Genomic DNA, 13035 nt, shown 5'->3' with positions numbered 1-13035 from the left:
TGTAATTCTTAACACGTAAAAGGAATTCCCTCGAGAGTATCGGTACCACGATATCTAGACTTCAGTAATACTGAGGAGTCTTTGGCCCATATAACGCTGATGAAGTAGTTTGAAGAAAGTACGTAGCTAACTTAATATACACGAAGCTTCTAAATAAACATTTCCTTTAGACCACTTGCCACTCTACTAATGGCCTCCGATCTGGTCTTTGAATAAATTCTCGACCATCCGCAATACATCGTAAGCATCTAGGCTGATGTGCTGTTTCCAACCGGCCAGTATTCACCAACCCATTCTTTATTCAATCCTAGTGTTCTGAAGATTTGCATTCTTGTCCGTTAAACAATATGTTTTATCGCAGGAATCTGAGGTGGAATTGTGCGATATCTCCAAATCGTTAACTCATGGTTATATGTTGGATCTCACGCCGAACGTGATCCTTTGTATCTCTCGTTCCTTGCAGCATGTTCGTCGTCTTTGGCATACTCTGGCATGATGGAAGGTGGAAGTACTTCTCGAAAACAGTCAATTGGTATTCCATGCATGCTAGTAGGGCGAGCCGATCAGTTTTATCCGTCATTGAGAGTACACCCTCTCGATTATCTCTATCTTCATGTAAACGACTTGCACCATCGTGTGAGTTTTTCCTTTTTAAAGGCGTAGCTTCTTCGTTAGGAGAGTTGCAAAATGATCGGAAAAGACATAGAGTAATTGCCACGGCTGTTGTCATTAGGCTCCACAGCTTGATATCGGCGACGGGATCAAGCTTCGGCTCTGGTCGAGATATCTCGGAAAACAAAACATCGCACAGTGTATTCACAAATGATACCAATCTCTTGCCATCGGAAATTGTGGATGTTCTTACTGCGATAGAGGAGATAAGCTCGCTTTGAAGTTCGAACAAAATTGCTGTTAATCGCTGCGAGGCTTGTACTGTGAATTTTCCACCCAAGGAATGTGTTTTGTCGTCGGATATTTCGTCGCAAGATTTCTCAGTCAATCCAGGATTTAAAGTCGTTGTGGATTTTCCATTATTATTCAGTTGGAGATCCTTTGAGGGGTTGGAATGGAGGGGATCATTAAGCCCAATCTCGTTCGCTATGGACAAGGAAGATACAGTCAAATCGCTGTTCATGAAGTAGTCTGTAATGCCGTCTTGATCCATTTGACCTATAGACCAGGGCGTGAGCTCGGGACCCATTGTCGAATTTCCGTGATTCTCTGACAGCCCCCAGGAGCCGAAGTTATCATTCGGAGCAGCTAATGAAGGTCCATAGTCGTCTTGGACCCAGGTACTTGCGGGATCAGGCCCAACCTGGTCTGTCGAGGACGGTTGCTCATGATCTCCAGGGGGCTGAGACGGCGATGGGGAAGGCAATGGAGGTCTGCTGAAATTCGTAGTCGAGTTATTCATTCGTCGAGATTTTTTCGGCCGGCCCATATCTTCTCTCGGGCTGAAGATACATACACGACCACTGCTCTGGCAGTTCAGACACGCGCCAGGGCCCTGAACAGCACATTTCACCTTTCTTTTATGGCAACTGTCACAGGCTTCCCTGTGCTTAGCGGTTGATGATTGTGGTAAAGAAGCCATACGTATCCTTTGCGGGAATTTGAGGTTCCAGTCTTGATATCCCTAAGGGGGTGTTGGCACGCCTTTTTCTATAGATGAACTATGCCCGTTATCATAGCCTAGCCCCCGCCTTCGATTCATTGTTCCAAAATTTCCTCGAATCCTGAGCGCGGATTAATATCAAACTCCGTAGATGGCCGGACTTCAAAAATAAAAAAGCCCAAAAAAGCCCATCAAGGTAGTGTTGGGACATAAAATGTCATTGGGCTGCCAGGACGGAAATCGGATCTAAATCGACCTAGTTAGATCGGGAAGCGAGAATTCTAGTGTCGATCATTGGTGCATCTATTTTATCATACGATCGACCACCATACCGGAGTTATTGAACAAAGGCCACGAGAAGGCTGAGCACTAAGACGGTAGCAGCGAAGCAATTTGCCTTACTCCAAATCTTGAGGGAATTGCGTGTGTTCAATATTACATTGTGCTTCCAGGCAAGTAAACGTCGAAAGGCCGGGGAAACAAAGTGAGAAATTCAAACGTGAGTACCCGAAGACAAAATGATAGACTAGGTGGCATAATGAGGCTTCAGCACCTCTCAAGCTCGCCTGCTGGTTGGCGAACCCATCAACCTCGTGGGCTTGCCCTTACATAGACTAAGCAAAACTTTCGCAGTAATTACTAAATAGAGCATGTTTCTAGTCGAGACATACCCCGTCAAGGCTGACGACAATATTTAGCTGCTGGATGCTGCTGGTCACGATGTATTGGGGCCATCGACACCCTGAATGTGACATAGGGGCCGTAGGCGTCCTGCATACCGAGCAGAAGCTATCACGGCTCTGTAGCCTTGCTCTAAGTATGCACTAAAATAAATGAATTTTTTTTTTCATGGGTTGAAAGGCTTTAATTTAAGATCTTGTTTTTCGGATAAGCACAGGGTCCATGGTTATTCAACTTAGAAATCGCATAACTTGGCCTTGAGGCTCAAAGAGATCTAGTTTCTTGGATTTTGATAGATGTACGGAATGCTTCTCCATCAAATGCTACTCAAGTAAATCCACTGCACAAATATGTCAATCCGTATATTATTTCAGATCTGACTTTTCCCAGTGGATCTGTAAAGGGGGAAAGAAATCACCTCATACTCCGTGTTGTGCCTCGATCGCTGGTTGGTGGTTTCGTGGACCGAATTTAAGGATATAGATAATCTAATAAAAAACCTTGAGAGATCGAGCGAATCACGATGTAGCTATCTGATCGACCTGAATGTAATGTAGTCCATCGAGAGTTTCCATAACTATAACCTGTTTTTTTTTGGCCCCACACCCGATATAGCTAGTAGTCTTGGAAGCCCGGGATGGCGGAACGGCCCCGGGGGTCATGCATCTAGTATATTTCGTGATCCACCCATGTTCGGAGGGGGCAGCGGGAGGGGAAATCTTTTCAATTAACGCTTGGGTCTGTCTAGCCAAGGTGTGGCGTACAAGGAGTGGGGCTTTGATAGGCAACTCCAGCTAATGCATGGCGATGACCCAGTTATTGCGAATTTTCTCCGGTTGGTGAGACGCTTTGCAGGGGCCTGAGCCTAGTGTATGGTGGAAGTTATTCCAGCCGAGAAATCAGAGCTCAACAATATAATCAATTGCCCAATGCCAAGGGGCTGACGTTGCGTGGGGGGGGTGAATGCAAGCACAGTTGGCACAGACCCAGCAGCTTGGCACCACATGGCGTATGATGCACCTGGATCACCTTTATTTTGCATTATCGTGTTGCATCTTCTATCTAGAGTCTATCTTTGCTGTTTAAGGTATCGGCTATGCATCCCGGATGTAGTCTCCTCATCTTATGGATACGCGTAATGCTTACAGTATGCAAAGTAGTTTCCAGCCGGCGCATCGAATCCCGATATCTCAGGAAATGGTTAATAATGTTTTACATATCAACTCGCTCAATTATCGGAGATTAAACCCACTTGTCTGGCGGTATCTCTTCAAGTTGGTATGTCGCACCTGTACACGCTGCTAGTGGTCAATATAATTGTTTTCAATTCAAGCTTCAATGTTATGACTCCGAGTCTAGAGTAGAGTGCTTGAGTAAACTTTTATTTATATATTTGGAAACGTCTGCATATGCTATATATCAAGTTCCCGCGAGCTAACAATCTCCTCGTCTACTGGTTTCACCGATCTCTTGCGCCTCAAGTGTAGCCAAGGTCGATTCTGTTTTCTCCAGCTCCTTGATGGAGATGGGTTTCCTCTTGTAGCAAAGAAGAGTCGCGAGAAGACAGCCGATGGAAATATACATGCAAATCCGAAATATCAAATTGCAGTCTTTCCCAAATTCGTTCTGAACTGCTGCGTGCTTGTACGGACTCAATTTCGAAGCATTAGACATCGATTGCCTGATCAATCCAAGTTCTTCCGGTGTGAGTATTGTTGACAAACGCGTCCACAAACGCGACTGGAGCACAATTTCGCCGAATCCAACACCAATGAGACTTCCAATTAGCCTGCTTTGGGTGACTGCGCCCATGTTAATTGCTGGGAGTGTCCTAAGTCAGCGAACGTAGATCCAATCTACCAACCCATTTCGAGTGTAAAATACGCACCATGGTCAAAGAGAGTTATTTCCATGCGCGTGATAAGTGGTAGCACGCTCAAGGCGATTCCAAATCCTATGCCAAGGATAACCTGGTAACCATACTGTCCAGGAAATATTCCGACTGTTGTAGGTAATGTGGAAAGCAATCCCAGTCCAACAATCTGCATGATGCTAGAAAATAACATGAGAGGGAAAAGTACATTTTTAAAAACCACAGCGACAGCTGCAAGGCCAGCGAATAAAGACGAGACCAACAAATAGGCCAACATTCGCACACCAGCCATGATCGGAGGATCCCCATTTTGAATCTGAAAACGTTGTGGTAGATACACAATGACGGCAATAAACCCAATACCACTGAACAAAGCAGCCCTAATTTTCGATTTAGTAGATTCCCCCTTAGTTCGTCAATTCATGGCTTACAGTAGTCCACTTCCAATAATCCTTCTAAAGAAAAGATTACAGGGCCAGATTGGAAGTGCTTTCGATTTCCAGAGCTTCGAAGATAAAGCCATCTCCCAAGCGAAGAACGCGATCCAACAGCAACCAGTGATGGTCAGAAGGGCGATCATACTTCCACTGTCCCATCGATAGTTGACGCCTCCGGACTGTAGGGACAACGCTAGCAACTCGATACTCCCAACGCTCAGAAAAAAACCCACGTAGTCGATTCTTCTGTAAGCCTCTAGACTGTAGGACAAGGGGAACGGATTTGTTGGAAATATTATAAAAGACACAATAAAGACGACAACGCCGATGGGCACACTTTACTTCGGTTAGTCGAAGAAACGTAGAAAATGCTGGACGGGTTGGAGAACTTACTTGAGAAGAAAAACCCAGCGCCAGGATGTCCCTGTTGCAATGGCACCTCCAATAAGTGGACCTGCTGCACTTGCCAACGCAAAAACGGACGATAAGATGCTATTGATCGGGGCTCTCAGCTTGCCCGGTACTTCGGTGGCCACAGTCATAGCCAATGCGTAAAGTCCACCGCCCCCGATTCCTTGCAAGGCGCGAAACACAATACTAATAAGATTAAATCAGCTTCATTATCATAATATTTTACCCGTGGGCATGCCTACAGCTGTGTCATTGTTTGAGCTGCTCCGCAGGCCACAGAGGCGAGTACGAAAAATCCCAGAGCAACCAACCACGTTGTTCGTCGTCCAAAGATATCGCTTACCCTTGCGAAAACGATGACGAATGCTGTGTGCGTCAGAGAATGCCACCTTATTCAAGGGCCAGTCGCACTTACCACAATATGTTGCCAAATAAGTTGTGACCACCCATGCCGATCGCTCGAAATCTCCCAGATGTGATGATATTGTTATTAATGCGGTGCCTATGATTGTGACCTCCAACGAGGAGATCAGCAGGCCTCCTCCTAAGCTACAAGCGAACTAGTTAGCAATCGCGAGCTCCTTTTCTTCGTAAATGGGGCAAGTAAGCCTCACCAAGTTATCAAAACCCACAATCTCCAACCTTCAATGTGGGCTAGCCGAGCCTTTCGAAAATCTCCCCTTTCGCGTATCATGCTTTCCAGGATCTCTGGCATCGACTCCAGAGGCTCTTTGCGAGTTTTTCTGGAGTTCTCATTGCTTATCTCTGTAGTCTGTGGCGTTTGGGAGGAGAGCGTTGCGCTAGCGCTGGATGTCGCCATGTCAAGTAGATGGACGAGCCAAAGAGCTTCGAGTGTGCAGCAATTGAACTATCATAACAGTAAAAAGGCTATACTTTTTAAACTGTGGATGGTTCCAATACCATAAAATAAATTTTCTTGTATGATGCTCTCCAAGGCTGACGAAAACCGCACTAGCACAAGACTAAGTGACCGAGTTCGGCGACATTTCCTTAGTTCAACGGGTCCTGTCGGCGTTGCTGATTGGGGCTGACGTTTTTATGTTTCTGCATGATGATCCTATCTGATCCTAGAGTCATACTCCGGGTCTTGCAGGTCAATTTTTTTTTCGGATTTCTGCTTTGCATTTCCCGTGAACTGCGAAGGTGATGATAACCTCAGAAACTTACTTTTAATCCGCAAAATATATAGATCAATGCTGTATTTCAAATAGGAAAACTTTCATTATACTCAGTCTAATTTTACAAGTCGCTTGTGCGGCTTGAAGGTTGAATATTCGGGAAATGAGATTAGACAAGTTCAATATAAGTCATTTTTGCTGCGAAGTCAAAATTATTCATTCCTAGAAAACGCTATTCAAAGCCAACTCCCAAAGATAAGCTGCTGCACTAAGCAACAAACGCATTGAGATACCAAACATGACAAAGTCTCCAGCCAATGTGCTCAGGCGGGCAGTCGCACGGCTGTATCGCTCCACTTCCATTGTCCACTCCTGTGCTGTAATCTCACCATCCAACATGCGCTCCAGATGAAGGCAATTCAGTGCGGCTTGATTTACACTCATTGCAATATGGGGGCGGAACGTGGCGAGGGCATCCCCAATGGTCATAATGCGTCCTTCATGATATGAAGATCGGAAAGCGTGGGCTTCTCGTACAGTGGAGATGAAAGGCTGTTCTGTCTTCTCAACCAATTCAATAAATGGCGGCGCAAGCACTTTCCGGCCATACGACTTCTGGCATTCCCACACCTCAGTATCCATAAGTCCCGGTGGGATAGTCGTGCGGTGCCGATGGCCATTTACATCAGTCATAATAGTCCTGAACTCCTCAGAGGTCTCGGAAATCTGATTGTACCATACGAAGTTGAAAAGTCGTTCTCCAACCTTGTTGCTCCCCGTGGGGCCTGGTATTGTGTAACTAGGTGTATTTTAGCATAGCAATAGGCGAATGATATGGAAAAGTGATCATAACTTACACAAGGATATAGTTTGGTGAGGATTTATGTACCAAGAACGAGGTCCCGATGGCTTCATGGGTAGCTTTTGAGGCTTCAGACTCTTTTACAACACCTCTCCACGCAACATAGCCGGCGTATTGTGGAACATCGGTAGAAGCAGCGACGAATACATGGCGCAGTCTTGAGTTAGATCCATCCGCCATGATCACACGATCTGCATCGACAATGGTTTTATGTCCATTATTATTGAGGTCTTCATACCCAACCCGGGGTCGGCCATCTTCGCCGATCTCCACATGGGTCACTCGAATACCATTCGAGTACATTGCTTTGCCGTCGCCTTTCCGAGAGACGGGGGGCGTTTGACATAACCTACTCGTCCGGCCATCAAAGCAGCCTCTCAAATTATAGTAAAGTATTTCCCATGAGGTCATGCGCATCGGTGATTGCACAAAACGTTCAGGTCGGGTTTCCTTGTTCACGAATTGTAGACCAGGGCAGTCAATGCTGTCTTTAGCTGTCAATATGTCGTGTTTGATCAAGAAGCTCTGAGCATCGTCCCCGAGCCGAATACCGGCGGCATGACTGTCCCGATCTGCTGTAAGACTTTCTTCGAAGATATGGACTGCATGTCCTTTGCGTTTGCAGGCAATTCCAGCCATCAACCCAGCGATAGATCCGCCCACCTCTCAAAGTCAGCGATGCAAAGTCTCGAAATTTCAGTTAATATCTTGTACATACAATTACAATCATCATAAGATTTCGAGAGTAAAGTCCTTTAAAAACACGAAATTGATTCCAAATGATTGTGTGCCTCCCAGTCTCTACCGGGTAGCAACCCTATATAGTGTTGATATGGCGTTTCAGCCCCCATTTCAAAAGTCGCCGAGGCTCAGCACATCCACTTTCAGGGGATGGACAAAGCTCAGGGTGTTGGAACGGCCAGTCTACAGGTAGTAGCCAGTGTCATTGGAATTTCATTTCATTCACAGAATATGCTACGCATAGCTCAAATGTCTCATACAGTTTCATACTTTTCATAGGCCAGAAACTCCTCCACCTTACTCACACTCCATGCATCTCTACAGAGAGTTTTCCAGACGACGCTCCTTGCGCAGAGCGGTGAACTTTGCCCGAGCTTCATCGAGCGGAACCATCACGCCCTTGTTCTGAGTCGCGGGGTCGTCTCTGTTGCGGATATTCACAGAGCGAGAATCTCTCTCTTGGGCTCCGACAATGATGAGAAAGTTGTACTGGGCGAGTTGAGCATTTCTGACCTTCTTCTGGAGAGTGTTGCCTGAAGTATCGCAGTGCACATTCATCTTATCACCCTCAAAGATAGTCTTGAGCTCCTGAGCATACTCGTTCAGGTCGGGCATAACCGGGATGATCGCAATCTGGCGAGGGCTGAGCCAGAAAGGCCACTTGCCGCCGAAGTGTTCAATCAAAATTCCGAAGAAACGTTCGAAACTTCCGATGATAGCACGGTGAATGACAACTGGGCGGGCACGACCAGGAGCGAGATCCGAAGACTTATGCTGCTCATCAGTCTCACCCTCCTGGGCCTTGTCACCCCTCTCATTAGTCATATACTCCATCTGGAAGTTGATAGGAGCTTGGTAGTCCAGTTGGATTGTAGCACACTGGAATTCACGCTTGAGAGCATCGCAGATAGTAATATCGATCTTGGGGCCGTAAAAAGCACCATCGCCCTCATTAAGGGACCAATCGTTACCCTTGAACTTCTTCAAAGACTGCTTGAGCTGCTCCTCGGCATAATCCCAGGTCTCCAAAGATCCCATGTACTTCTCAGGGCGGGTCGAAAGCTTGAGAGAAAATTCAAAGCCAAACAATCCATAAATAGAAGTTAAGAAATCAAACAAACCCTCCACTTCAGAACTGATTTGGCTGCTCTCACAGACAATGTGGGCATCGTCTTGAGAAAACTATTCCCAAGTGTTAGTAAAAAGAACTTCACGGCGTATAAGTCTTCAAGAAAAGAATGAAAGAGATAAATACCTTGCGAACTCGAGTAAGGCCATGAAGAGCCCCTGAAGCCTCGTTACGGTGAAGGTTACTAAAGTCTGCAATTCGGAATGGGAGTTCTCGGTAACTTCGTTCCCTGTGATTGAAAAGAAGGAAGTGTCCAGGGCAGTTCATCGGCTTCAAAGCCCAGTCGCGCTTATCGACCTCTAATTTGAACATGTCCTCAGAGTAATGCTGCCAGTGACCACTCTTCTCCCAGAGAGTGGCATTATATAGAATAGGAGTCTGGACCTCTTGGTAACCACGCTTGCGGTACTCGGTTCGTAGCAGTTTTTGGATGGCGTTGATGATCTTAGTTCCGGCAGGTAGCATAAAAGGAGATCCCGGGGAGAGCTCTGAAAAGAAGCAAAGCTCCTGTGCTGTAGCAATTCGCATGTGTGAGCGTTTCTCTGCCTCCTCCAAAAAGTGGAGATGTTCAACCATTTGCTTCTTCTCAGGGAATGCAACTCCACGAATTCGCTGTAAACTCTCCTGAGACTGATCTCCAAGGAAGTATGCTGCAGAGTTCTGCAGGATACGGAAAGCCTTGATACGGTTTGTGTTCTGGATATGGGGGCCTCTGCAAAGATCGACAAGAGTACCATTGCGGTACACAGTGCTGCCTTCCCCAGGAACAAGCTTGTCGATATAGTGCAGCTTGTACTTGCTGTAGTGGAACATCTTCTTGAGATTTTCCTTCGACACCACTAAACGATCAAAGGTCTGCTTTTCTTTAAAGCATTTGGCGGCCAGGGTTTCCAGTGACTTCCAGTCGGCTTCTGTGACTACGCCATCCGCAGAAGGTAGTTTCAAGTCGTAGAAGAATCCCTGGGGCACGTCAGTAAGAAGAATCAGTGCACAACAACAAGTCACCTACTTGAGGAGTCGGAGGTCCATGGGAAAGCTTGGCGGTGTTAGTGCCATCAGAGTACCGGAGTTCACACGCCGTTCCTAGACAGTGCGCCGAGCTATGCCAAAAGATAGACCGGGCTTCGGGGTTGGAGAATGGCACTAAGACGACCTTGCAGTCGCTCTCAAGGGGTCGATTCAAATCCCAAAACTCCTTGTCCACCTGAGCAATCACGACCTCGGCACTAATCTCCTTAGGCACGTCACGCAGGAAAGAGGCAGGTGTAGTCTCGAAGGCCTTGGCGGGGACGGAGTATGGCTCGCCATTGCCAATATCCAGGGTAACATTAATTTCGGGGTGTGGGCGGTTCTTGGTCTCTTCGAGATTTTGCTGCCAGAGCTCTTCGAAAAGATTGTTGCGCTCAATGATGAAATCGGGCAGAGGAGGAAGGGCGGCAGGCTGCTTCTTGTCTTTTTTGGCGTCGTTTAACGCGGGGGCAGCGGATTGAGGCTTGTCCTGAGCCTCGCCAGCAGGGCGTACTGGCAGATCCTTGGGGGCCTCGGAAGCCATTGCGGAGGCGAAAGTCAAATCAATCTTCGAAAAGTCGCAAACGAGGATTGGGGGGTTTTAAAATAGTCCCCGCTGTCTAATGAAAATGACTCTTAGGAGGGGCTAGGCGGTAAGTCATGTGATAAAGAACTGCCCTAGCGAAGATACACCCCGCATCGGAATATATATTATTCCGCTCTGTACCTAGTACTATATCAGCCCGGTTATGACATCTGGAACATTGCATCTTACCATTTTCTAAAGGTTGAAGCTGAAATGAAGAAGTCAAAATAGGTTATGTGGAGCAATCTCAATTTTTCAAATAACCACTAGCATTTCCTACACAACAGATTTCCCTATAAAGAGAGTCACGACTCACCATCATGAAAGTCTTTCTTCTTTACACTTACCGGGCTGAGGAAGTTCTCCATTCTCTTCAGCCCTTTAGGCAAGTAATGAGATTTCACCTTCTGCCAAATTTTCTCTTGGCTGGCGGACGGCAGAGGTCGCAAAACAATTTGGCCAGCAGGGCGAGCTGCTGAGCGTCAACTAGAGCATCGTGATTACGCCCAGCAAGAGTGTGGCCCTGACCAAACAGCAGAACAAAAATTCCTGACAACTTCAATGAAATGGGCTCACCTCTGAAGCATTTACTACTGACGGCTTTATCAATATTAGGCCGGAATTCCTTCAGAAGCAGACAAACGTTCCCACTCTGAGGAAGGGTAACATCCAGTAATACCGCGAATATCGCGTCCTTACGCCGACCTTCCTCTCCCAATTTCTTTTGGCCATTGATTCGGTACAACACATCGGTGTCTACAGTAATGATACTACCATTAGGGCAAACTCTAGGCCCAAGCAGCAGGCCCTCCGCTTCCCGTTCCGGCCCTGGGCATTTGCAGCCCAAACTCCTCGAAAATACGGTCCATTCAGCTATATTAGGTGGGAATTCAGCATTGAAAAGTCAGACACAAATACCTTGAATTGCTGGCGACCAAATTCCTTCTTGGTTCCCCGTGATCTCGAAATTTTCGACATCCTCTTCCGGCTCATCTTACGCAGAATCGTTGGCAGGGAGCTCATCATCGGATAGACTCACATATTCAGCTTTGATATCCGCATCGACCTCCTCCCTGACTTCGGTCGTCCCATTTGCGATCCTTTCTTTCTGTATCTGTGAAGGTGGAACTCTCCTTTCTTGAAATGACCTTGTTCAAAATGCTTGGCATAATGCTGGTTGGCGTTGTTAGATCGGCCAGTCAACGGTCAGTAGAGTGTATAAAAACGATAATCTTTGCTATAAAGAAGGAAATATTACAGATATACTGCTATTTAGAGAATTAGTAGGGGCCTACAGGCCTTCTGCCGTAGACGGCCGTGTCAGACGGCCTGGTTAGACGGCCTGAATCTATGCGGTTTCACGTAAAGCGTACAGAAACGAGGATAGGAAAAAAGAGACTATTTATATATAGTATAATTGAAATAACACCTTCCTTTAAGGTGGTCTGTAGTACTAGTGCTGTTGTAGTCTATTTCCATTACCCTGGCTAGTACTACTACGGTATACTGCTTGTACCTTAGCCTGTAGGGCTTATAACAATCCTGCTCTAAAGAGGTATATTTAAGTCCCTTACTGTTATGAGGACTATGGATGGAAAGCTAATCGGTTGTGAGGTTTTCTATTGATATTGATGCCTGAAGTATCAATGCCCTGTAGTAGACCACCTTGGACGCAGGTATCTTAGCTGTTATATGTATAAAAATAATAACCATTTCTCCTATACTTAGAAATCTCTTCTTTTCTGTGTTTTATGTTTAAATAGACATATTTAGGTATCCTAATACTCATCTTGAACATTATGGTTCTGAAATATATAATGAAAGATTGTTATTAATCAAGGAATCAGGGGAAGTCTCTGTTATTCATACTAACTAGGCTATCTCGCGAGGCAGAAGGAAAGGGGGTCACCTGACATGCGGCAACAACTGCCCTCTCCTCAAGCTCGCACCGCCCTCGGTGAGCTTCCGAACGCGTGCAAATAAAATAAAATAAATTTTATAAAAATTTCGGAATAAAAATAGAAGAAATCAGGAGCGAATAGAACGTAATTGCATCGAAAGTTAGGTATTAATATTAGTATTGTTGAGCGTTATATAGTATCTAATTCGCTTAATTATAGTATATATTGGGCCCGGCGGTATTACAAAAATAATAAGATCTAGCCTTTAAAAGCCTTTTTATAGATATAATATACTTAATATAGGTTGCTTTGTTATTATAAAGTTATTAGATCTAGTATTTTAGTTAGATATAAGTATTTTATACACTAATTTTAGAATTAACTAATTGAATTTATACTATATAGGATTTATATTATTTAGTAATAGTAGAGATAATACTAGTAGTAGTTATATAAAAGCTAATACTTATAGTGATAGAGATAATAATAATACTATAGATATAAGAACTAAAGATAATATAGATAGAACTAAAGATATATAATATCTTTTTAAAGACCTCTTCTTAGTTACTATACTTTAGTTAATCTACTTATCTACTTAGTAGAGGAAATTATAGTTAATAACTAGAGAGTTAGAGGTCTATAGTAATCT

General features: G+C 45.2%; 5 protein-coding genes across 5 annotated transcripts; all 5 read right to left on the bottom strand.

The window, feature by feature from the left end:
* Positions 1-397: 397 nt before the first annotated feature.
* On the bottom strand, positions 398-1441 carry N7478_012076 (uncharacterized protein; the record flags this gene model as incomplete). Its single annotated transcript, XM_056928290.1, has 1 exon — positions 398-1441. One exon carries the CDS (start codon positions 1439-1441, stop codon positions 398-400), a length of 1044 nt encoding a protein of 347 aa, XP_056773398.1.
* A 2289-nt stretch (positions 1442-3730) lies between these two features.
* N7478_012075 (uncharacterized protein) lies at positions 3731-5837 on the bottom strand (the record flags this gene model as incomplete). The annotated part of the gene is made up of 7 exons (XM_056928289.1): positions 3731-4116; positions 4185-4549; positions 4601-4942; positions 5000-5203; positions 5260-5383; positions 5433-5566; positions 5650-5837. The coding sequence occupies 7 exons, from the start codon at positions 5835-5837 to the stop codon at positions 3731-3733; spliced, it is 1743 nt and encodes a 580-aa protein (XP_056773397.1).
* A 541-nt stretch (positions 5838-6378) lies between these two features.
* On the bottom strand, positions 6379-7321 carry N7478_012074 (uncharacterized protein; the record flags this gene model as incomplete). The annotated part of the gene is made up of 2 exons (XM_056928288.1): positions 6379-6955; positions 7014-7321. The coding sequence occupies 2 exons, from the start codon at positions 7319-7321 to the stop codon at positions 6379-6381; spliced, it is 885 nt and encodes a 294-aa protein (XP_056773396.1).
* A 756-nt stretch (positions 7322-8077) lies between these two features.
* Positions 8078-10440, bottom strand: N7478_012073 (threonine--tRNA ligase THS1; the record flags this gene model as incomplete). The annotated part of the gene is made up of 3 exons (XM_056928287.1): positions 8078-8941; positions 9015-9848; positions 9898-10440. 3 exons carry the CDS (start codon positions 10438-10440, stop codon positions 8078-8080), a joined length of 2241 nt encoding a protein of 746 aa, XP_056773395.1.
* A 442-nt stretch (positions 10441-10882) lies between these two features.
* On the bottom strand, positions 10883-11651 carry N7478_012072 (uncharacterized protein; the record flags this gene model as incomplete). The annotated part of the gene is made up of 2 exons (XM_056928286.1): positions 10883-11355; positions 11549-11651. The coding sequence occupies 2 exons, from the start codon at positions 11649-11651 to the stop codon at positions 10883-10885; spliced, it is 576 nt and encodes a 191-aa protein (XP_056773394.1).
* Positions 11652-13035: the final 1384 nt, after the last annotated feature.

The sequence above is a fragment of the Penicillium angulare genome (assembly GCF_028827245.1).
Source record: "Penicillium angulare strain IBT 27051 chromosome Unknown utg000010l_segment0_segment0, whole genome shotgun sequence".
NCBI classification, from domain to species: Eukaryota; Fungi; Ascomycota; class Eurotiomycetes; order Eurotiales; family Aspergillaceae; genus Penicillium; species Penicillium angulare.
This window is presented reverse-complemented; position numbering and strand designations above follow the sequence as displayed.